Below are 24,919 nucleotides of genomic sequence, written 5' to 3'. Positions count from 1 at the left end.
GAAGAGGACAGAAGCACCCATCTGTCACCCTGACGTGGCATCCCAGGAGACTTGCTGCCTGCCAGGGCCTGTATCTAGAAGTTATGGAGGGATTGTTGAGGATCATGCTACTCATCCATGCAGGCACTAATGATACTGGATGAAAGCGTCCAGCGGAGGGCAACAAAAATGATTAGGGGACTGGAACACATGACTTCTGAGGCGAGGCTGAGGGAACTGGGATTGTTTAGTCTGCGGAAGAAAAGAATGAGGGGGGATTTGATAGCTGCTTTCAACTACCTGAAAGGGGGTTCCAAAGAGGATGGATCTAGACTGTTCTCAGTGGTAGCAGATGACAGAACAAGGAGTAATGGTCTCAAGTTGCAGTGGGGAGGTTTCGGTTGGATATTAGGAAAAACTTTTTCACTAGGAGGGAGGTGAAGCACTGGAATGGGTTACCTCGGGAGGTGGTGGAATCTCCTTCCTTCGAGGTTTTTAAGGTCAGGCTTGACAAAACCCTTGCTGGGAAGATTTAGCTGGGGATTAGCCCTGCTTTGAGCAGGGGTTTGGACTAGATGACCTCCTGAGGTCCCTTCCACCCCTGATATTCTATGATTCTATGATTAGGAAAAAATTCCTGTCAGCGTAGTTAAGCATGGGAACAAATTTCCTCGGGAGGTTGTGGAACATCCATCATTGGAGGTTTTTAAGAACAGGCTAGACAAACACCTGTCAGGAATGGTCTACTTATTACTTAGACCTGCCTTGAGTGCAGGGGACTGGACTAGATGACCTTCTGAGGTCCTTTCCAGGCCTACACTTCTATGATCGTATGCTTGTGCCTTGGTTTCCGCAGCAGACACAAGGGGCTAAGGCTGACTTCCTTTGCAAAGCACTACGAGATCTACTGATAACAAGCACTGGAGATGAGCTAGGTAGGCTGCTGATGATTGTTGTTTGTCATCTGTATTATCATAGTACCAGGAGGTACAGGCAGGTGATTGCCCTTAGAAAGGCAGCACTTGTCACCAGGAACCCTCCCACAGCTCTGATTCGAAGTAGAGGGAGTAAACTGGTTAATCACCAGGGCTGAATGGGCTGAATGGCATGTGGGAGAGTAGTTGGGTAATATGGACCCCAGAGACTAGCAGCCAGGGCACGTGGGGCACTGAACAGCGTGTGGGACTGCTTTGGAACTAGTGACCAGAGGTTCCAATGGCACTTGGAGGAGCTTGTGGCTGCAGGTCCCTGCTGGGAGGCTCAGGGGGAGCCACGTCCATGGATTGCAAGGGGACAGGGCTGAAAGAAAGAACCTGATGCTACTTGGTGCCATGGGAACTCCCACAGGGAGCTGTTGGGGGCAGAGGGAGGGCCAGCAGCTGCAGGGCAGCGAGCAGCAGGAGAAGGTTGGTGGCAGAAGTTCAACAGCGGGGCAGCAATTCCTAAAGAGAGCCTGTCACATCACACCCAGCAGCCTGGACCATTCAGGCAGTGGCTAGCGAGGCACTAGCCCAATCTTGCCTGAGGGGTGGAGGCTGAGCCCCAGTGCGAGGAAGCCAGAGGGGGATGGGCTGTCAAAGGTCATGTGCTCACCTCAGCAGACTGCTCAGCCACTCCCCCGGGAAATCATGCCAGCGACTCCATTGCCTAAACCAGGATTTCAGAGCCTGACTTGAGGCCCCCATTTCTGACAGTCCTGGCCAGGCTTTAGCCAACAGCAGCAAGGCCGGTGTTGCCGGCACCCAGTGCCGAGAGGCTGAACAACAGCTTGAGTTGGTTCGTTACCCGGTGTGCTACACCCAATAATCACAACGGGGTGGAGAAGCAGAAAAGTTTATTTGAAGCTTCAAAAAGGTACAGGGAGATTTGAATTTCAAATCCTGTACAACAGAGCAGGAAGTTACACAGGCTTTTATACATTCTTTTTTTCAGCATACTTATCCAATAGCAAGCTGCTCCAAGTATCCATATAGCCAGCCAATCCAGTTTCCAGCTAGTTTCCTGATTCTCTGTATCATTTGTTAAACTATACATAAAGCTGCTTTATTCAGCATTGTTCTTCCATATCTCCCCTGTTTGGCCTTGCTTAGTTTCAGGCAGTCTGACTCTGCAACATACTGTTGCAGATTCTCAGCATAACTGCTGTGTGTGCCTCCAGGCGGGGGGGCCAAGGACACTTCGGCCTACTACGCAGAGCTGCTGCGAGTGCCTCCAGGCGGCGGGGGGGGGGCAAGGACACCGGGGCCTAGTGCAAGGGGGCTTCATCGACACTCGTGGTCTTCCATCCCCTCGAGTTACCTAGTGGCCATGCCCCAGTGTTCCCAACAACTCCCCCCTTTGAGAACACTCAACAGCCTTGGCTCTGAGTTTTCTCACTTGGGCTTGCTACATTGGAGATATTAACTGGACGGCAAGTTACATTTTCAAACCCCCTTTTTGTGGTAAGATTATTTGTAAGTGTTTCCCTAAAAGGGGAGGAACCATTACACCCACACCGTTGGCCTCCCCTGTTGGTCTTTATTCAATACCCATCAGCCCACTGTGTAATAACACAGGAGCTCTTTTCCACAGGATGCCCATAGGGATCAGACTGGTTTCGGGTAAAACATAACACTCCCTCGGTGAGTACTGCAACTGAATACTCCTGGTCCTGATAGGTGGCTTGCTGTAAAGAGGTCTTGTTCCAGAATGGTGAGTTTGTTCTTTTCTGCTCTTTGGTGGCGGCTAATTCTGCTAGGGTCAGGGGCAGCATGTCAAGGGGCATTCCCGTTTTGGGGGGCAGTGGAGCCGGAGCACACACCCAGCAATCAGTCTGGTTTGTTAAAGTAGCAACATGGTGCGCAAGCAAAACAAAGGAGTTATGCTCCCGATATGCACAATTTGGAAATACCAATACAAAGAATAACAATGTTACCCAATTAATTATTACCAGAGTCTTTCCAACCCAGGGTCTCCAGTACCTGGGTGGGCCCATTTTAGCATTAAGGTGCCCGCTATTTGTGTTTTTTAAACAGTAGCTTTAGCCCGAGATTGTCACTAGATGAGGAGTCAGCAGGTTGGACGGTCCACTGTTCTGCTGACGAGGGGGCGGTTACTGCCTTCAGACGAGAGTGATGGATCCAGTTCTTGTGTCCCTCGATCTTTGCCGCTGTATGGGAGATCAGCAGGACGGTATAGGGTTCTTTCCACTTTTCCTGGAGAGGCTCGTCTTTCCAGGTGCGAACAAGCACAGAGTCACCGGGCTGTAAGGAGTGAACGGGAGAGTCCAAGGGGAGAGGCTGGGAATCCTTGGTATACCTGTGAAGAGACAAGAGAACAGCAGACAGGGAACACATATACTGTGACAAAAAAACATTACCCAACTTCCATTCCCCTGACAGAACCGGGGTGCCATTCATAGGCCATGCCCTTCCAAACATAATTTCAAAGGGACTGAGCCCTAATCTACCCTTTGGGAGAACGCGGATACGGAGTAGGACGAGGGGCAAAGCATCAGGCCATCGCAGTGAGGCTTCTTGGCACACTTTTGAGAGATGCCGTTTAAGGGTCTGATTGGTCCGCTCCACTACCCCACTGGCTTGCGGTCTCCAGGGCGTATGGAGTTTCCAGGGGATCTGTAAGGCATGTGAGATGCTTTGAATGATTTTTGACATGAAGTGTGTCCCGTTGTCAGATTCCATCCACAGGGGGAGTCCAAAGCGAGGAATGATCTCCTTAACAACCTTGAGGGCCACTGTCCTGGCAGTGCAGTTACGGCATGGGAAGGCTTCTGGCCATCCGCTGAACCGATCCACTGTAACAAGGAGATATTTGAACCTTTGGGTCCGGGGAAACTCAGTAAAGTCTATTTGCCACACTTGTCCGGGGCCCGGAGTGGGTTCTAGGGCAGCTGGTGGCACAGGATGTCCCGGTCGGGGGTTATTCTTTTGGCAGACTAAGCAGTCCGCTTGTACCTGGGCAGCCAGGGGTTGGAGTCCGGAAGTGATAAAGTATTTTCCCATTAGCTGGATAAGTGCTTCCCTGCCAGCATGAGTGGTTTGATGTAGTTTTTGCAGCACTGGCCGGATTAGGCCCTTTGGTAAGAGGACCTTCCCTTCTGGGGAATGGAGCCATCCCTCCTTTTCCCGGAGACCGAGTTTGTTAGTTAGCTGTCTCTCCTCCCCAGAGTACTGAGGGGTTGGAAGCTTCTCTACTGATGGGTAAAGGGCATGCATATGGGCGTTCTCAGCCTGAGGGGATGGCAGGGTGGCAGCATGCTTAGCCTCTCTATCTGCCCGGGCGTTACCTCTGGCCACATCTTGATCCTTCCTTTGCTGGGCTTTACAGTGTACCACCGCCACTTCCGAGGGGAGTTGTACGGCTTCTAGGAGCCGGAGGATTTGGGGCCCGTACTTGACTGGGGAGCCTTGGGCTGTCAGCATTCCCCTTTGCTTCCATAGGCCAGCAGGAGCATGCAGCACACCAAAAGCATACTTTGAATCAGTAAAAATGTTGACCCGCTTTCCTTTTGACAGTTCAAGTGCACGGGTCAGGGCTATTAGTTCGGCAAGCTGGGCAGAGGTCCCAGCAGGCAAACCTTCAGCTTTCACAGTGTCATGGAGGGTCACAACAGCATAACCCGCCCTCCTTTGCCCATCTATTACAGTACTGCTACCATCAGTGTACCACTTATAATCTGCATTTGGGAGAGGTACATCCTTTAAATCCGGACGGCTGGAGTACTGGACATCTATGATCTCTAAACAGTCATGTTTCTGTTCCTCTGTTTCTGGCAAGAGAGTGGCTGGGTTAAGGGAGGGGCAAGGCTGTAGGGTGACTTCAGAGTTCTCTAACAGCTTAGCCTGGTACCGAGCAATCCGAGCCTGGGTGAGCCAAAGCCCTCCCTTTGCATCCAATAAGGCTCGGACCATATGGGGAGTATAGATTTGCATAACCCCTCCCAATGTTAGCTTCTCGGCTTCCTCAAGCAATAGGGCAGTAGCTGCGACCGCCCGTAAACATGCCGGCCAACCCTTTGCAACGTGATCCAATTGCTTAGAAAAATAAGCCACAGGACGCTTCCATGCTCCTAACAGCTGTGTAAGCACTCCTAGCGCAACCCCCCTTTGTTCATGTACATACAACTGAAACGGCTTAGAGAGATCTGGCAAGCCCAGAGCCGGGGCTTCCATCAATTTTCTTTTCAGGATTTTAAATGCCCTGTCAGCCTCTGGGGTCCAATAGAAGGGGTCATGATCCGCTCCTTTTACACAGTCGTACGGGGGTTTAGCCCACAGTCCAAATTCTGGGATTCATATTCTGCAAAAGCCTGCCATACCCAGAAATGCCCTGAGCTGCTTACGGTTACTTGGGGTAGGAACTTGACATATAGCTTCCTTTCTTTTTTTTTTTCGCTTGAAAGCTGACGCTCCCCTTGCCTTAGCTGTAACCTGATCCCTCTCCACCTCAGACAACAGGGTTCTCAGGAGGATATTACAGTCGTCTCAATCGGCTTGTGACTACTGAGGCACCCCTCAAAGACTGAAATAAACCTGCTTGGGTTCGTTATTCCCCAGCCTGTGTTTTAAAAGCTGCTAAGTCTATTGGATTGAATGGCACATGGATGTAAACTTGCATAGTTGTGGCAGGACGCCTGTCTGATCCAGACCGGGCAACTTTAGTTTCGGTGATTAAGGGGTATAGGCCAACCATTGTGGACTTACAAGGTGTGGGTGTAGGGGCCGAAGGGGACACCGGCTCTGCCATTACAGTGGGGGTGGGGGTCTGGGGACTAACATTAGCTGCTACCGAACCAGTTGGAGTCAGATTACAGCGCTGTAAAATATCTGGTCGAGTACATAAAGTCAGAAACAAATGCGCATACATATGTTCATTCCATTTCCTTGTTCTCTGACAGAACAGGAGTAACTGAAGGATCGTGTTGTAATTAATTGACCCTCCTGGTGGCCACCACTCCTGGTCCTCTAGTTGATATTGAGGCCAGTCAACTGTACAGAATCGTTTTAATTGGCTCTTAGTCATCGGATCCGCACCAAATACCTTCCAGTTTGCTAGAATGCACTCTAGGGGCGTACACCGTGCCCTAACCTCTGAGCTCTGTCCCTGTCCCATACCTACAGGGTAACTCTGGGCATCCCCAGGTTCCAACAGAGCATATAATCCGGATTTTAAAAGGTTCCTACCTTATCCAAGGGACCGGTTCTTCACCGCCGTCCTGCAGCTGCTCCTCCCCCACGTCTAAGGGACCGGTTCTTCACCGCCGTCCACAACTGCTTCTCCACTATATGAGTGCGTTGCACCGTTGTGCCCTCTGGGGTCGATCAAATCGCGTCTCCTCCGAGGCCCCCGATGAACTCACCGGTGCGCGCTGGGCGTCGGTTCTCGCCGCAATCCTCGACCTCCAGGAGGGGTCCGGGCAAGGCTAAATTGCAGCCTCGAGCCCACCCAGGGACGCCAAAAGCTGTTGCCGGCACCCAGTGCCGAGAGGCTGAACAACAGCTTGAGTTGGTTCGTTACCCGGTGTGCTACACCCAATAATCACAACGGGGTGGAGAAGCAGAACAGTTTATTTGCAGCTGCAAAAAGGTACAGGGAGAATAAAATCTCAAATCCTGCACAACAGAGCAGGAAGTTACACAGGCTTTTATACATCCTTTTTCCCAGCATACTTATCCAATAGCAAGCTGCTCCAAGTATCCATATAGCCAGCCAATCCAGTTCCCAGCTAGTTCCCTGATTCTCTGTATCATTTGTTAAACTATACATAAAGCTGCTTTATTCAGCATTGTTCTTCCATATCTCCCCTGTTTGGCCTTGCTTAGTTTCAGGCAGTCTGACTCTGCAACATACTGTTGCAGATTCTCAGCATAACTGCTGTGTGTGCCTCCAGGCGGGGGGGCCAAGGACACTTGGGCCTAGCACGCAGAGCTGCTGCGAGTGCCTCCAGGCGGGGGGGGGGGGCAAGGACACCGGGGCCTAGTGCAAGGGGGCTTCATCGACACTCGTGGTCTTCCATCCCCTCGAGTTACCTAGTGGCCATGCCCCAGTGTCCCCAACACCGGGAAGCCCCTTGCATGTGCACAGAGCCCCTGGCAGACTCAGGGACGGAGGGGCAGACCGTGTTCAGTGTCTCGGCTACAGCTTTCTCTGGGATCGTGGGGGACGTGCACTCTGGCCCCTTCCCCGAAGTGCCTGCATGCTGGACAGTGGAGGAGATGGCCGCCGTGGCAATGGCCTCACCCTGGCTCCTCAGCACAGATAGCACCACTGCCTAGGGCACTCTGTGCAGCGGGAGCGCAGATTCCAGGGCTGGCTGGCCCTTGTGTGAAGTGGGGGCTCTTAACAGGGCCTGTGTGGGCCCGGCCCCAAACATATTTGTGGGCCCTATGACGGGGTGAATGCACCCTGCATTAGATGGGAAGGGTTAACTCCTCACTGTGTGTAGAGGAAGCCACGCCCCCACATCCCTACTGGGCATGCTCCAGATGTGGCAGCAGTATAAGAGGGAGCAGCCCGGCGCAGCTGGGCTGACTGCCAGAGTGGGAGGGCACTCTCAGGGCCTGGAGATCAAGGGCAGCTTGAAGAATGGGGTGAACTCACCCTACACTGGACAGGGTCTCTCCCCCTCTTTCCCCCAATCACAGCCCCCATGGAGGAAATGGAACATGGCACGGGAACGTCAGTCCCCCAGAGTGAGGGGCCAGCTGGGAGCAATGGGGCATGGCTAAGCCCAGCACCCCCCCACAAATGCAGAGCACCCTGCACAACACCACCCTTGCCCACAGTCCCACCACAACCACCCAGCACCCCTCCCCCAAATCCCCACTCCCTAGTGCCCCCAACACAGACTATCTTTCCTGCCACCTCACAGCCCAGCATCCACCCAGAGATCCACTCCCCACCCCCTGCCTTCCAGCCCTGCTGGGAGGTGACTGTGTCTGCTAGGCTGAGCCAGCAACACAGCCAGTCCCGGGGCCGGGAATCACTCCGACCCCTCAAGAATGGGGTGATCAGCTAGACCAGGGCCTGCCCCAGCCAGGCGCTCTTAAGATGCACTTGCCTGGAGGGGCCAAGCAAGCCCCTCACACTGTCACTCCCCCACCCCACCTGGCTGAGACTGGCCAGGCTTCTGCACCAGTCCCAGGCAGCTCAGCTCCGAGGGGCCGGGTGGGCCCCGACAGGTGGTGGGAAGCAGAGACTGCCTGGAGCCGGAGGCGCGCTGGAGTCCAGCCAGGAGGGAGAGAGGAGTAGGGGGGTGGGGCCAAGGGGCCGAGAGGAGCAAGTGATGGGCAGCAGGGAGCCAGTGGGGTCTGAGAACGCAGTGCAAGCAGAGCAGGCTGGTGCCCCTTCTGACCATGGGTGGGAGCTTTACATAACTCACCATCACAAAACTCCTGTGCACTTTGATTTTTATTGGCTTCTGTGCGGTAACATTCAGTGCAGTGATGGAACAAACAAGGAATCTATAAAACTTCTTCTGTTTGTATTTGCTATGTAAAAAGTGCCAGAAGATCCGCTAAGTAGGTTACAGTAACACACATCCCGCCTTTCAGGTGAGACTAACAGGTAACACAGGAGATGCCACACTCCCTGCTACAGTAACATTTATTAGCCTAACAAGAATTGCCACCAGCACAGACACTTAAACTTTACTTTAAAATAATGTAGAAAAAGACAAAGTGCAGTACAGTAGTTCCTCGTCCTTTACAAACCAGCCTTAGCGCAGACTGTGGTAGCACGTCTGAAAGGGCATGAAGAGGCCATTTCCATTTTGTGCCTCTTCTACAGAAGTGACACACAAGTGAGGAGGTGTCTCTTACACCGGAGTCAAAAACACATGATCATTCAGAGCATGTGGGTGGAGTTTAGGCAAACACATCCCTGGAGGAAAGATACACTCCCGCTCTCCATGAGAGGCTCACAGAGAGCATAATTCAATGAAGGGGCACACACCAAAACTAAGGATACAATAAAACTGAGCTCAAGAGGCACCGAGCACCAGCAGCTCGTCTAATGTCAGTGTCACATTCAGGATCGGGATCATAAGAACACACTGACTGATCCTGCCAGCTCCTGGTCTACAGCCAGCTCACTCAGAGTGCACATCTTTGCTGGATGCTGGTGCAGGAAGAGCTAAAGCGATGGGAAAGGGCTGAAATTCAGCAAAACAACATTGTGGTCTAATGTATGAAGGAGACAGGGAGCTCAGTGAGCTAAAACACAGGGTGGGGTGTGTGTGTGGGGGAAATGAGCCATGGCAAAGGAAGGAGTTAGTGCCCAGCACAATGCTGTTGCCAAGGCCTCACATACAGTGGTGTAGGAACACTTAGAATAGTGGGGGTGCTGAAAGCTAGCCCCCTTTCCCCTGTCTGCTCCTGAGCTGGCAGCCCAGACCTGGGGTTCCTAGTTCCCACGCCTATGCTCACACAGTAGGAGTCAGAGGAAGCTGGAGAGAAAAAGGGTGGGGGTGCCAAGAAAGGGGGATTATGGAACGAGGAGCAGCAACATGGTGGGTGAAAAGGCAAGGGGCAGACTAAGGAGAGGGATTATATCGGGGCAGTTCTCTGGCCTGTGCTATGCAGATCAGACCAGATGATTAGATGGTCCATTCTGGCCTTGGAATCTCTCTAGTTCTGCACGTTGGACGATGGAAAGGAGACCCCTTTCTAGAGCTCAGAGAACAAGGAAAGAGAAAGAAAGGCAGGGCTAAAGGGGCAGTGAGAATAACAGGGTCAGAGGCAGGATGGGAATCTTTTGCCTCAGTGCGTGGGCTAGAGATCAGATGCAGAGATTTCCCACAAGGTGGGCTAATGGCAGAGGAAACCAGAGTCACATTAGAAAAGGGGATCAAGAATTCAGATGGTTTGAAGACTGATGAAAAGGGAGCACTCTCAGGGTAGGTGGGACTAACCGTCAGCACAGCAACCCCATCCGCATGGCCTACATTCTGGGGATGAGTTGGATGGATGGGGATAAGCAAAGCCAAACTCCAAATACAGGTGGGATTGTGGTGACTTGATTATTAAACCCTAGAAGTGGCTGAGAAATGGAGAAGGCAGAAGTAGCCAGGACAGTACTGCAAAGTGCAGCTCTGTCACTGCAGGACAAACCTTGGGCAAGGCGCACTGTCTCTGCACCTTTGCTTCCCCTCTGGCCATGCTAACTACACTCCCCTTCCTCAGCAAAGTGCCCCGAGCAGCACAGCTGGACACACGCAGGGTTAGTACTTGTGTATATAGCCCCTTCATCCAGAGATCACAGCACTTCATCATCCCCACTCTGCAGCCAAGGAAGTGGAGGACAAGGAGGTGCAGTGGCTTCTTCAAGGCCATTCAGTGAGTCAGTGACAGCAGGGAACAGACAACTCACTCATCCAGGGCCCAGCTCAGCAAGGTGCTGAGAAACCTCAACAGTCCCTTGCAAGAGGTACTTCTTCCTCACAAGATGGCATCTAAAGCACAGGAGATTAAGAAAGGGAGTGAGATGATGCAGCAGCTCCACCTTAACTAGTCATGTTAGAGAACAAGGGACAACTCTTCTGGGACAGGAACACAAGAACAGTCCTACTGGCTCAGACCAATGATCCATCCAGCCCAATATCCTGTCTTCCGACACTAGCCAATGCCAGGTGCTTCAGAGGGAATGAACAGAACAGGGCAATTATCGAGTGATTCATCTCCTGTCATCCAGTCCCAGCATCTGGCAGGGGCTTAGGAAACCCAGAGCATAGGGTTGCATCCCTGACCATCCTGGCTAATAATGAAAATGGAGGCTAATGGAGACCAGGTGCAAATTTAGGGGATATTTATTTACATAGTAATGAATGTAAAGGGCCAGTAAGAGCAACAGTTATTACAATTTGCCTTTTTAAATGGCCAAATGCTTGTCTAACCTAGACCATAGCCCACAAAGAGCAGAGAAGGGAGGGAAAGGCGGTATTCGTCTGAGCTGACAGTGCTTTCCAAGTCAGGTACTCAGCCTTGCCTTCACTACAGACAGATGGAACCTGGACTTGGGTTTGCTGATGAATGAGGGGTATCTGGCAGGGCCAGCTTTAGCACTGGCATAAGAAGGCAAATCCCATTGCCATCAATACAGATGTGCCCACTGGGCCAGTACAGTCAGACTTGGTGGTCATCTAAGATGATTTCATATTTATTCAGTCTCATCTCAGCAAGAATTTTTAATGAATCTGTAAACTCAGGGGTTGTACCGTATGATTGGAGAATTGCTAACATAGTTCCTATTTTTAAGAAAGGGGAAAAAAAGTGATCCGGGTAACTACAGGCCTGTTAGTTTGAAATCTGTAGTATGCAAGGTCTTGGAAAAAATTTTGAAGGAGAAAGTAATTAAGGACATTGAGGTCAATGGTAAATGGGACAAAATACAACATGGTTTTACAAAAGGTAGATCGTGCCAAACCAACCTGATCTCCTTCTTTGAGAAAGTAACAAATTATTTAGACAAAGGAAACGCAGTGGATCTAATTTACCTAAATTTCAGTAAGGCGTTTGACACTGTGCCACATAGGGAATTATTAGTTAAATTGGAAAAGATGGGGATCAATATGAAAATTGAAAGGTGGATAAGGAATTGGTTAACAGGGAGACTACAGCGGGTCATACTGAAAGGTGAACTGTCAGGCTGGAGGGAGGTTACCAGTGGAGTTCCTCAGGGATTGGTTTTGGGACCAATCTTATTTAATCTTTTTATTACTGACCTCGACACAAAAAGTGGGAGTGTGATAATAAAGTTTGCGGATGATACAAAGCTGGGAGGTATTGCCAATTTAGAGAGAGACCGGGATATCATACAGGAAGATCTGGATGACCTTGTACACTGGAGTAATAGTAATAGGATGAAATTTAATAGTGAGGAGTGTAAGGTCATGCATTTAGGGATTAATAACAAGAATTTCAGTTCTAAGCTGGGGACGCATCAATTAGAAGTAATGGAGGAGGAAAAGGACCTTGGAGTATTGGTTGATCACAGGACGACTATGAGCCGCCAATGTGATATGGCCATGAAAAAAGCTAATGCAGTCTTGGGATGCATCTGGCGAGATATTTCCAGTAGAGATAAGGAGGTGCTAGTACCATTATACAAGGCACTGGTGAGACCTCACCTGGAATACTGTGTGCAGTTCTGGTCTCCCATGTTTAAGAAGGATGAATTCAAACTGGAACAGGTACAGAGAAGGGCTACTAGGATGACCCGAAAAATGGAAAACCTGTTTTGTGAAAGGAGACTCAAGGAGCTTGGCTTGTTTAGCCTAACCAAAAGAAGGTTGAGGGGAGATATGATTGCTCTCTATAAATATATCAGAGGGATAAATACCAGAGAGGGAGAAGAATTATTTAAGCTCAGTACCAATGTGGACACAAGAACAAATGGATATAAACTGGTCATCGGGAAGTTTAGACTTGAAATTAGACGAAGGTTTCTAACCATCAGAGGAGTGAAATTTTGGAATAGCCTTCCTAGGGAAGCAGTGGGGGCAAAAGACCTATCTGGCTTTAAGATTAAACTCAATAAGTTTATGGAGGAGATGATAATGATGGGATAACATGATTTTGGCAATTAATTAATCTTTAAATATTAATGGTAAATAGGCCCAATGGCCTGTGATGGGATGTTAGATGGGGTAGGATCTGAGTTACTACAGAGAATTCTTTCCTGGGTATCTGGCTGGTGTATCTTGCCCATATGCTCAGGGTTCAGCTGATCGCCATATTTGGGGTCGGGAAGGAATTTTCCTCCAGGGCAGATTGGCAGAGGCCCTGGAGGTTTTTCGCCTTCCTTTGTAGCATGGGGCATGGGTCACTTGCTGGAGGATTCTCTGCTCCTTGAAGTCTTTAAACCATGATCTGAGGACTTCAGTAGCTCAGACATAGGTGAGAGGTTTATAGCAGGAGTGGGTGGGTGAGATTCTGTGGCCTGCATTGTGCAGGAGGTCAGACTAGATGATCATAATGGTCCCTTCTGACCTTAATATCTATGAATCTATGAATCTCTGCTTTTGCTAAACTCCACCACATGCAGACAGCCACTGCCGCATATCTTGGCCTAACTTGCAGACAAACATGTCACTCTCCAAAGCTAGGTCTCAAGTGTGACCTTTCTACACTGGTGCAACTTGGAGTCTCCTGCCTCACTGTGCATCCCTTCCAAACACTCCTCTCCTCAGCTCACATGGCAACTCGCACAACAGGGTTTGGTTATCAGGGGTCACCAGCTGGGAGGGAGGGGTTAAGGAACCATGACACGGCCTGAAATGGGCCATGTGTCCCGTGCACTGTCTGGCCCTGGTGAGGGGCACAGTTTGACATAAATCAGAGATGCGTTTTAAAAGACCCTTTGATGTGCTGTAAGTGAAAAGCTGCCAAATTGCTACAGAAAGTGCTGTACACTGATATTAATCCAAATCCCTACAAGAGAAAAGGGGAAAGGACAGATCACTGAGGACAGACATGAAACAACATTACACAACAAGACTATATTACACACCCCAGCAGCCATTTTAACTGGTGGGTATTCAGATAATTTAAAAAAAATTAGTTGGCTCAAGTATAATTGTGCGAAAAAAGTGCCCAGAATCCAAGCCAGTGCTCCAAGAACTACCCCACTACACAGTCTCAGCAGTCTAGGCAGAGGGGACCCAGGGGATGGGCTCTGCAGCGGCATCGCTCCTAGACCTGGCACAAGCACCACATTAGATCACATCTGGGTGTCACTGTTAGGTCGCCCGACACTCTCCATTGGCAGAGGTTCTTGTGACCGTCCTTTGAGCAGCTCTCACACCTCAGCCTCTGACAGGTTTTGTCTTGGAGCTTGAGATGTGCCTTTTGCTGGCTGCACGTAACTCTGATCAGGTCTGGCCCAGTTAGAAGGGGCTGACAATCACCATTTCCCAGCTGTGTTTTCACAGAGCACAGCTCACCTTGGCAGCATGCCCTGCAGATCCTAAAGGACCACACATGCACTCTGCCCCAGGGCCTTATTGCAACACCCCGCAGAAAGCTGGGTCTCTGGGCAAGACATGGACACAGTGAATCCAGGAGACATGGAGCAGGGGAAAATGGAACGTCTTTGGGGGACCACTACAGATGGGGGAGCCAAGGGCACAAAGAACATTGGGAAGCTCAGAGGGTTACAGAACCCTTGGGGAGGGGACAGAGAGGAGCAAACTGTCCTTTGGGGAACACAACGGGGATTAGAGCTCGGGGGGGAAGCGGGCACAGTTTGCTCTGTAATGCCACAGAAGGGGGACAGCCTTCTCCAGCTTCCAGACCCTGCAATTAGCCTTTAGCCCCTGGGGTATCAGTTCCCAATGTGGACCTTTGTAAGTGTTATTAGCCATAGTCACATACGTAGCAGGCAGCTCTGTCAGGCAAGAACTGTGAGGGAACAGCAGCAGCAAGGACACAGCTAATGCTTGTGAACTGGGAGGGTTTCGCCTAATGCCATGATGGAGAAACCTCCCCCCCCAGTCACAGTTCACATGTGCTGAGGGGATCTCCCAGGCCACCCAAGAACCCCAAAGAGGCAAGTCCTTGGGGACCAATAAGGAAGCAACTCAAAATGCCATTAAGTAAATCAGTTGGGAATATTCCAGGTATTTTAGGGATTACAGTGCAGATTAGCACCACCCATTTAATCTAGTTCTACTCTGCAGTGTAAAGAGCAGCCAGACGGCTCAGGAGCCCATAGCCCCAGGGTCCCCTCCCTCCCAAAGACTCTGTCTCTGGAAATGTAGATCTACATAACCTCGCCTCTGGCCAAGGAGTGTACAGCCACATTCAGCAGCGGGAAAGACGGCACCAGCCCAGGGCCAGCTGCCTGCCAGGCCGCACCCCCAACGCAACTCAGAGGACCCTAAGGTAGTGCCAATTAGCCTACCAGCCAATGGCCTGTCCAAGGGAGAATACCCTGGCCAGGGATCCCCTGGCCACACCCCTATGCCACAAACAGGGCGGGGCACAGCTGCCAAGTTTTGTGCAGCTCCACGTGTGAAATTTCTCACCAGTGAGAAGAACAGGAGGACTTGTGGCACCTTAGAGACTAACCAATTTATTTGAGCATGAGCTTTCGTGAGCTACAGCTCGTAGCTCATGCTCAAATAAATCGGTTAGTCTCTAAGGTGCCACAAGTCCTCCTTTTCTTTTTGCGAATACAGACTAACACAGCTGTTACTCTGAAACCTGTCACCAGTGAGAATCACCAATCTCTCCCTTCCAAGCAGTGGGAAGAACACGAGGGGAGGGAGAAGGGGCAATGCAGGGGGTGTCCAAGGGCAGACTAAAGGAGAGGTAATGGGCTCGTTTGTGGCAGAGAAGGACAAGTGAGCCTTAGGCAGCCTGGAGGGCTGTTAGGGGTGGGGCTCTCCATCCTTCTCCTCATTACCCTCCAGCTTCCATTCCTCCAGCTTCCCCTCATCCCACCACAGGCAGGCTGGGTGTCAGCCCGCGGAGCAGAGAAGAGACTCCCTGCCTTTAGTGCTGGTGTCTGGCACCATAGCTGCTCCAGGGCGGTAAATGCAGGAAGAGTATTGCTGAGTCCCTGCAGCCCTGCTGGAAGCCTGAGACTCCACCAGGGCTGCAGGCAGGCATAAGGCAGAGGGAAAATGCACGAGCGTCAGACCCAGTGGGTGACACTGGACAGCACAGTAAAGGAGTGACATAGCAGTTTCTATCTCAGCTCTGTCCCACTGCAGCATCCCCACTGCACGGGGGTGACCCTTCCACGGGCCAGCACCCCTTGACAGCATGGCACAAATCATCCATATCATTTGATCTGGGCCGTAGCTCCTAGTGCCAGGTAATCAAGCACCAATCAAGGATATTAACCAACACAGACGGCATTTTCCAGGCTGCCAGCCAAAGACTTGCAAGCCTCTGCAAACCCCACAGGGGAGCCCGATCTGTACGTACATGGAACTCTCTCAATAGCCTTTCCTGGTGGAGAAGCACCCTGTATTATACAAGCATCCTCTTCAGCCTCTGACAAAGAGGAGAGGAAACATCTCTTGCCTACTTCTGCTCTCATTCATGGCCTCTCAGTCAGCAGTAACCCCACAGCAGCCATTGGAGCTGGCATTGTGACCTCCGAGCTGACTGGATCAGGAAAGGAAGCCTCTGCCAGTGCTGGACAGACAACTCTCCCCAGAACACTGTGAACTTCAGAGCCAAACACACCCATGGAAAGGAAGGCATCTGAGAGCTGGTTACTGACTCACTGGACCACTTTCTGCACTGAAAAGCTGGCTATCACCCTAGGTACCACACCAGGGCAAAAAGGGGCAGGCTGAGACCAGGCAAACTTGTTAAAAACACCCACCATCCCATCTGCAGAATCAGCTTTACCTGGAAGTTAAAACTGTCCCTAACCCCTCTTCTGGGGCTCTCCCTGCGCCACATCTCCCTGAATTCTTCAGCCATGGCTTCTGCTCAACAGGCTGGCAATGTGCCAAGAACATGTCATTATTTCTGCCATCCCATTAGTCTTCTTTATCAGCTTGCTTCTCCCTTGGATTGGGGAGAAACAGCTACCTTCACAGCTGCTGCCAAAGCTTTTGGTGACAGGATAGGAGCGTGAATTCTCTCCCCCTTCCAGCAGGGTGCATGCACACCAGCCCTGGTTGTGGAACAAGCATTCACTTTGGGGCACAGCGTTCAGCTCCATTAAACAGCACCCTGAACCTGACCAATGAGAATGGGGCTGACCTTCTCTAGCCTGACACCTTAGCACGTTCATTCAGTTAGCCAGTCACTGGTATGTACCGAAACAAGCCATTCACTCCACACGCTGACATCTGAAAGGTGGTTTTCAGAACTGTAGCAAGTTTGCTGCTTCAGTACTTGGCTTCTACCCTGAGATAACAGAACGGTCCCTTTGTTCCTCAGTCTGCTACTGCACACAGCATCAGTAACCCAGGCTTCTCAGTGAACCAGACTCTCCCCTGGTGGCGTGACCTTGGGGGTAACAAATGGGGACGCCATCATAACATTGATAAGGGAAGAGGGACAACAATCCATGGTTTTTCCTTACCTCTGCTGACAAGCATCCAAGCCTTCCTTGATAGGCTCTTTGTAACAAGAAAAGCCATGAAACCTGCAGCATAGCAAGGAATAGATGCTTGCACGACAGAATGGAGGCTACCCCACCGTGGTCAGCAGGATGTTCCCAGAAACACACTTCCCTGTAAGCCGGCAGCCTGTTTCAGTAGAGTCTCTTCTTGTGTCTTTCTTTCTCATCTAACCAATTGTTAGACCTATAACTAGTTCGCTTGTGATTTTGTGCATCAAATGTGCAAGGCTCATTTCAAGTTAAAATTTGGCCTAAATGCATCTAGGACTTGGCTTTAAAAATGGATGCAGCTAGTTTCCATAATCTCAGAAACTGGAACCTGATGACCCTCCTGGCTCTGCATTGTTGCTGCTTTGGGGCTAGGGACGTTACAGGTGCCTGGCCATTAAACCTAGTCAGCCGGGAAATTAATACCAGCGACTGAGAGCCTTGTTTACCAGAGAGGCGGTTCCCGCTTTGGATTTTGACCATGATGGTCTGGGGCAGAGAGGGTCACTATGAATCAGAATGTTGCCACCTCCTGGAGCTCCAGCCCTTTAATGCTGTTTATCCTGAGTAAGTGAATTCCTGAGTTGAAGCTGGCACAGAGAAGCGTGGAGCTGTCACAGACAGCCAGGGAAGCAAGGGGTCCGGATCCATCAAGGCACACGGTGGCCAGACAAGCTGTGGAGAGAACAGGGAAGCATCAGTCAGTCAGATGCATTTCGTTGTAATTCAGAAGTACATTTTCACCAGTGAGACAACAAACAACTGACCTACAGAAAACAGTGGCTTTTTAAAGGGGGGGGTGCAGTTACAGGCCCCTTCTACAGACACACAGGGATGACACTCAAAGGAAGCCATGGCCCAGCATAGGAAATCTAGCCCCACTTTGTCTCCCAGGTCAGGCACTTCTCCCACCTGACATTACCGCCACAGCACCCTGCTGTAGGAGCCTTCTTAGGGCTCCTAGTGGCCATGGGCCCCTCTGCAAGCCAGGTGTTAGCAGCTGGCATTTCTAGGATTAAAAAAGGGACATGATCAAGGTTCCCTCTTGCCCCTCTCTCAACCCAAAGAAGTGAGAGCTTCTACTGCTCAACAGTCCCATGACAGATACATGAAAACTAGCACAAAACCAGGCCCCACCTGGGTCACACCATCCCTTTGCTCTTCCACTCCCCCCGCAGTGGCGGACGGGAACAGAGATTAAGGGGAGATGACATGGCAAGCAGGTGCAATCTGTATCCGGAGTTTAGAGACAGCAGGTCACCCAGATTGTGAGCTGGGATTCCAGACTGTTGCAGTGCTTGTTTTGCAGGGGCGGCTCTCAGGATTAGCCCCTGCAGTGCCTCCGATTGGCTCTCTGAGTGCTGATCTGAAGCCCATTCAGGTGCCAACATAGCCTTAAGAAACTCCTGCAAGCCTGGGACAATGGAGGAGTCAGTCCTAATACGCACTGATACAGAAAAACACCTGATTGTGACAGTAACGGGGTTGGCACAGTTTGAAACACATTCTCAGGTACCCATTACACAAGGGGTTGTGAGAATCTGTACATCCTCTCGTAATAGCTGGTACGTTACAATAGCCCGCGGAAGGATCAATGCTTGAGGATTATTTGTTCTGCTTAGGCGCTATCATTTAGCAGATTTCCACCTCAGGACGTTGCCATCACACAGAACATGCTGTTCTCACAGTGATTCGTCTGCAGGGCCCTGTTTCACCAACACATTCATTCCTTTGGCCTAATTGTTGCTGGATTTATTGTTCTCAGGCACGGGGGTGGGGTCACGTTCAGAAAGAAACCTCAGAACTTTAGAGCCTTACTGCTTTGCAGGAGGTGCAACCCATAACACATTAGCCTCAGAGCAGAAAACACAGTCAGCCGTCATATTAATTCAGCATCTCCTGATGATTTTGATCACCACCAATGGACATTAAAACAAGCCTCTCTTCCAATGCCAATTAAATTATTCGTTACTGCACTTCTGGAGATAATCCTAATTAATGCCACACAAATTCCTCGCCCTCCCCCTGCTTATTTCTTTATTACATTTTTTTTGCAATGTACATTTGATCACCAAATTGGGGGTTGGGAAGGAATTTTCCCCAGGTCAGACTGACAGGAACCTGGGGTTTTTCACCCTCTTTGCAGCATAGGGTGCAGATCACTAGCTAGGATCATCTGGGTAATATCTCACTCATTTAATTCCCTGTCATTGCAGGGTCCTTGGGCATGGGCACAACTCGGTCACCCACCTGCTGCCCTGGCTCTCAGCCTGTGGCACACAACAGTTCAGTCTCCTGAGGGCTGCACTACTTCGGTCTGATTCTGGTTGTGGGGACTGGTGTGCGGGGCTGTTTGAATGACTTAGACTTGAACTTATTTCCAACATGAAGGAGGTTTCAGCATAAAATATATTTTAAATGGAGACTAGATCATCAGACATTTGCGTCTATATCTGGAGACAGCCTAATGTCCTGTGTCTTCTAGGGCATTTGTAGCAGCTCCTCCCATCCCAGTGGCACCAGCAGTGATTTTCACAGGGTATTTACGAAACAGGCAAACAGAATCAAATTCACTCAGTGTTGGTCTGTACAGCCCCTGGGTGCTTGGGGTCCTGGGCCATGACTGGGGTCCTAGGCACTATCGTAACACAAATTAATAATACACGATTTTGTACTCAGAGTCTTAGTTTACCTACTATTAAAACAAGTGCAGGTATCAACTGCTGGTTAAGACTGAGGCTAACATACCAATAATGCCATTCAACACACTGCATCCATGCAGGAGGATTAAGGCAGTTTATCGTGGATCCAGCCTGAGCTCAGGTTCCTTCACTGCCAGGGCTGGCAGGCAGCACAGACACCTGCAGAGTGGCCTCTACAACCAGCAGACTGTGGGATGAGCATGGGTGTGTGCAGGAAGCTGAACTGTCTGTGGGCAGAGGGAGAGTCTATGCAAACTCCTGTTTACAGTAGATGCATTGCCTGCAAGTCAGACGGTGGAATGGGAAATATAAAAAGGATTGCCAGTCTCTAGAGAGTCACTTCTGCAGTTTTGTTCACCTCTGCCCTCGCAGCATCAAGCTGAGAATGGGAAGATGGCATTTCTACAACACTCTGAGCTCTACATGTGGGTTACAAAAGTGCCGCATACCACAGGAATTTGTACGTAACTAAATTTCATACTGGTTTATGTACATAGCACTGCACCTAGATTAAAGCTAAAATTCTATCAAGAGGTTCTGGCAACACCACACCCCACATGATCAAAGATCCAGTGCTTTGCTAACATCACCAGAGCTGTAAATTCAGCTGTTTCCCAGAGCTCTCTTTCCTCTCTCTGTATTCTAAACTGGGTGGCAGATAAGCAACAATTAACCCAACCCTCCCAGTCTAATAGTGCTTAGAGGTATTTGCTCTTTGTTCTCTGATCATTGTAAGACCTAGCCTCATCACACCCCCAGGGTGGGAGGGGCTGGGAAGCAAGTAGGATTAACCCCATAATGCCTGTAATTCCCAGTCACAAAAGTGAGTAGGAACATCAACCAAAGTGAGCGGGAATGTTTGGTCAGCAGGCCCTGGTTCCAAAATGCAATTACAGCTTCTAGTCCAATTGGGACAACTCCTTGGCATTTCCTTTCATATGTTATCCTGTATTCCCGGCTGCCGGATTGTCTCATCTGTAAAACTCTATTCTTTATCTTTCATTTTAATCAGGATGCGACTGAGTTCCGAGGCTACAAATCTGAGCACTCATTATTTTTGTGATATAGAAACTGAGTCCAAGCTGTTTATCACAGGCCACGAAATAGCCATTTCTGTCAGAACCCCATAGGCTGGATCTGGGTCAGTGACCTACAGAATGAAGCAGAGGTCCCCAAACTGTGGGGTGCACCCCGCTATGGTGGCATGGAGGAATGTCTGGGGAGGTGTGGTGGGGCCTAGGCCAGCCCCCATGAGGGGTGGGGAGGAAGCACCACCCAGCCCCTCCCTGCCCCCAGCCTCATGCCTGGCCCCGTCCCCAGCCTCGGTGCAGCACCTCTGCACCCGGCAGGAGCTCCACTCCCGGCCCCTGCCATCTCCCAACCTGAGCTGCTGGCTGCGGCTCTGTTCCTGGCCCAGGACCAGCTGCCAGCCACCACTGCAGCCTGACTGCAGCTCCACTCCCGCCCCTGGCCATGGCCCTGCTCCCGGCATGGGTGCTGGCTTCTGCTGGAGGATGCTAGACTCTCCCCTGCCCTGCCCCAACTCCACCCCTGTCCCGCCCCTTCCCCACCCCCGTTCCAACCCCTTTCCCAAATCCCTGCCCCAACCCAGCCTCTTCCCCGCCTCCTCCCCTGATTTCACCCTGTTCCTGCTCCTCCTCCCTCCCTCCCAGAGCTTGTTTCACCACGAAACAGGCAAGTGCTGGGGGGAGGAGAGGTACACTCAGGGGAGGAGGCGGAGGTGAGGTGAGCTGGGGCAGGGAGCTTGGCTGCTGGTGGGTGCAGAGCACCCACCAATTTTTCCCCGTGGGTACTCCAGCCCCAGAGCACCCACAGAGTCGGTGCCTATGGCTCCCAGCACCAGCCTCATCCCCAGTTGAGGCCCCAGCCTCGATCCCCTTAACCCTGTCTGTGTCCCCCCCACCCACCTGGAGCCACATCCCCACTCCTGGCCCCGGGAAGGAGGGGTGTGGACATGGGTAAGGGGGGGTGCGACCCTCCAAAGTTTGGGGACCGCTGGGATAAAGGCTCAGTAGCCCATCCTCAACCATCTGAGAGAGGAATAAAAAGGGATGTTTTAACACCCCGTCAATACATGGTTCCTCCTAAGTCACATTTTGAGGCCATACCTCCGTTGTCTTGGTTCCAGACCTTCACCATGCAGTCATGTGATGAAGTGGCAACGACTGGGGTCAGACCTAGACCCTTGGGAAGGAAGACACAGGATGTAGTGGTTTGGAAATGCCCCTTGTACTCACGCACTTGGCTTCTTGTCTGCCTTAGGTCCCACAGCTGCAAGGGAACAGACACAAAGAGCTCAACCCGAAGGCCACTTCACCAATTTGTTACTATTCCTTCACCACGCTTGGCTGCTTTACAAAGAAAAACCAATCATTACATCTCCCAGGAACCTCCTTGCTGTCCTCACTCAGCACCCGTCACCACACTGATACGGCCACGTATCTTGAGCCTGAGACAAACATACCCACGGAGGTTTACACGAGCGTCCCAGCTTGGTGCTCCGTTCCCCTCATCTCCCCATTGCATTGCTGGCAGACAGCCTGTTGCCAGTCTTAACTCCTTCACACACCTGTTCTGGGTTTGCTCTCCAGCCTTTGTCTTCCACTCCTCCCCGCAGCGGATGTGGGATGGTGTATGCCACATTCCCAGAGCTTCAGGGGTACAGCCTTGCAATCACCAAGACAGTTGTGGGACCCAGCCCCATGCCAAGTTTATTTTTAAATGCAGAGTCAAACTCTAGACTGACCGAACACAATAGGAATTTTGCTACTGGCTTTGGGTGGGATCAGCTCCCCTGAAAGAGTCAAAACCCAGTGGGATGATTTCTCATTAGTACACATTTCAAGAGGTTACATTCTCTCACTACATTCGACGCATCCAGCTTGAACAGACAGGTAATTCTCTCTCTAATAAGTGCCCGTCACTTCTCTCTTCCCTGGCATCTCTTACAGCCATATGTCTCACTTAAAGCCATCATTTAGGCCTGCAATCACTTCCACACGCAGAGTCCCACACACAGAGTCCTGGGGATACACATGTGCAGAGTTACGTGTGGACTGAAGAGGTGGCAGGATCAGGCCTTAGACTGTAAACTCCCCGGGGCAAGGAGCTTGCCTGTGTGTTTTCTGTAAAGCTTGTCCCATGTGGAGCTGAAATCCCAGCGCTATGATGAAGGCAGAGCATTCGTTATCACAAAGGAAAGCTTTTTAAAAGCCTTAAAGAGATGCACGATGCAGGGAGCAAGCCCCAACAGATAATACCAAGGCTAAAGCCAGTCCAGCGTGCAGGCTGCACTTCCTGGCAGGATTGCTCTCAGAGCACCAAGGTGAACCCGCTGAGCCCTGCTGCCCATGAGACAGGCTACTGTCTATAGGTAACAATTTCAGGAGAGGACTAGAACAAGCAGCAAATTGCTGCCCAGCCAGCAAACTCACTGTGGCTTCGCAGCCCTCCCCACCAAAGCCATTGCTGCTGCTGATGCAGTACCGGCCGTCCTGGCTTACATCGCAGTAGGTCTGAATATACTGCTTTACTGGGAACGTATGGGCCACCTGCAGCTCCCGGCTGTCCCAGATCCTGGAAAGGAGGAAAAAAGAACAAGTGAGGGAGAGTTAATACAGTGATTGGAACTCCTAGCAACATCTGGCCAGTTACTGGGGCAGAATCTACAGAAGAGAATGCAAACTGGCTATTTTGATGCATGCTCATGACAATATGCACAACCCAATCTCTTCACTTCTCCAGCCTGGGCTTCTCCTCCTCTATTTCAAGGGTTACCGAGCTCCATGACTCATCCCCGTGTTCTAGCCCAGACCTGCCAATTCTCTAGTTCTTTGTGGTGCTCCACATGTGTGAACCGGAGCTCTCCTTCCCTCTACCCAAGCCAGAGTCATTCCTCCCTTGAGATCTAGCCTGCGAGCTCCATGGGCCTAGCACAACGGGTCAGGTCTGGGTTGGGGCCTTGAGGAGACGCTACTGCAGTACTTACGTTAAACAACAATGCTTCGCCCTTCAGCCCACAACGTGTTTTCAGTCCCATTCCCTTTGCCCCATCCATCTCCCACCCTGTAGCTCGGCTACATGGGGATTTGCATCTTGGCCACTTTGAAATGCTGTTTTTTTTCTTTGCTGGTGGCCCCCTCTGCCTGGGAGAGGGCTGGGCAGCCCTGGACATTGCTCCTCTTATAGCTCGTCACTGTCCTGCTCTGCTGCGTATCATGCACGCTGTCTGCAAACTCCCTGTTTTCTCCAGCAACGGTAACAATATTGATCAGCGATGATAAAGCCACGCCAAAAGCTAACATAGCTTCCAGCCAGTGGCAAGTGGTACTGCTCACAGCACTGGTGTCCTGATCGTGCGCTACCCTGCTGTAGATGATGCTCTCCACGAAATGCGAGGTTAGCACAAGGTTTGCTTCTAGCAACAGAGCTTGGGAGACAACTTCACTAGCCTACAAAGCCACTCCCTGCTGTGGTTTGTGCTGCAGACGCCAAACAATATCCTCCTTATTGCCCCAGTTCAAGCAGTAATGAAGTTCTCTGTTGATGTGTCTACTTCCTCAACAGGGTTAGAAACACCTGGCCTGCCAAAAGATGGGATGAGGAATGACAGCTGCCACGGCCACCCACCCAGTGAAAGAGAGAGGCGCCCAACAGCCATAGTGCACTGGTCTGGGGATGCCCAGGCACTCATCCTGGACCCAAGTGAGCAACTCTGCAGTCCAAGGCCATTAGCAGCCCCCATCCCACCAACAGGTCTAATCACTAGCACTGTCCATGGGATGGTTTTACAAAGCTCTGGGACCCCTCACCCACATTCTCCTGACTACACCAAGTCCCACCTCTGCAGTTGGTCCCCACCACTAGGCTTTACCTGATTGTTTTATCCTCTGACGTCTGGATGACAAACGGCTCTGCAGGAACCCAGCACAGGTGTGTTACCTGCCGAAGGGAAAGTTGTACCAGAAACCTGTCCACCTAACACAGCCCAAACTGACCCCTGCCCACACATACACTGCTCTTGTGGCCCAGCCATCCTCTGTCCCAAGCAGTCATCACTGGAGCCAGGAGGGCTGGGTGGAGCTACCTCTGGATCCCATCAATGCTGCTCCCTTAGTAGCCACTGTGTGATTTGAGGTGCAACA

General features: G+C 51.0%; 1 protein-coding gene across 5 annotated transcripts in view; it reads right to left on the bottom strand.

The window, feature by feature from the left end:
* Nucleotides 1-1,803: 1,803 nt before the first annotated feature.
* WDR31 (WD repeat domain 31) overlaps nt 1,804-24,919 on the bottom strand; it is a 55,818-nt gene continuing 32,702 nt past the window's right edge. The window contains exons 7-12 of one of the 5 annotated variants that reach the window (XM_078849062.1): nt 24,649-24,716; nt 23,210-23,351; nt 21,884-22,046; nt 17,582-17,727; nt 6,162-6,554; nt 1,804-3,276 (exon numbers count right to left, since the gene is read on the bottom strand). In XM_078849062.1, the coding sequence (XP_078705188.1) occupies nt 6,504-6,554; nt 17,582-17,727; nt 21,884-22,046; nt 23,210-23,351; nt 24,649-24,716 (570 nt within the window). In that variant the 3' untranslated portion in view covers nt 1,804-3,276; nt 6,162-6,503. Of the gene's footprint in view, nt 6,555-17,025; nt 17,728-21,883; nt 22,047-23,209; nt 23,352-24,648; nt 24,717-24,919 lie in introns of all 5 variants that reach the window. The other 4 variants (XM_078849063.1, XM_078849061.1, XM_078849065.1 and 1 more) reach the window with 4 other exon arrangements.

This window comes from Lepidochelys kempii, chromosome 16, assembly GCF_965140285.1.
Source record: "Lepidochelys kempii isolate rLepKem1 chromosome 16, rLepKem1.hap1, whole genome shotgun sequence".
NCBI classification, from domain to species: Eukaryota; Metazoa; Chordata; order Testudines; family Cheloniidae; genus Lepidochelys; species Lepidochelys kempii.
The sequence above is the reverse complement of the archived record's forward strand: the minus strand, read 5'-3'. Positions and strand labels throughout refer to the sequence as shown.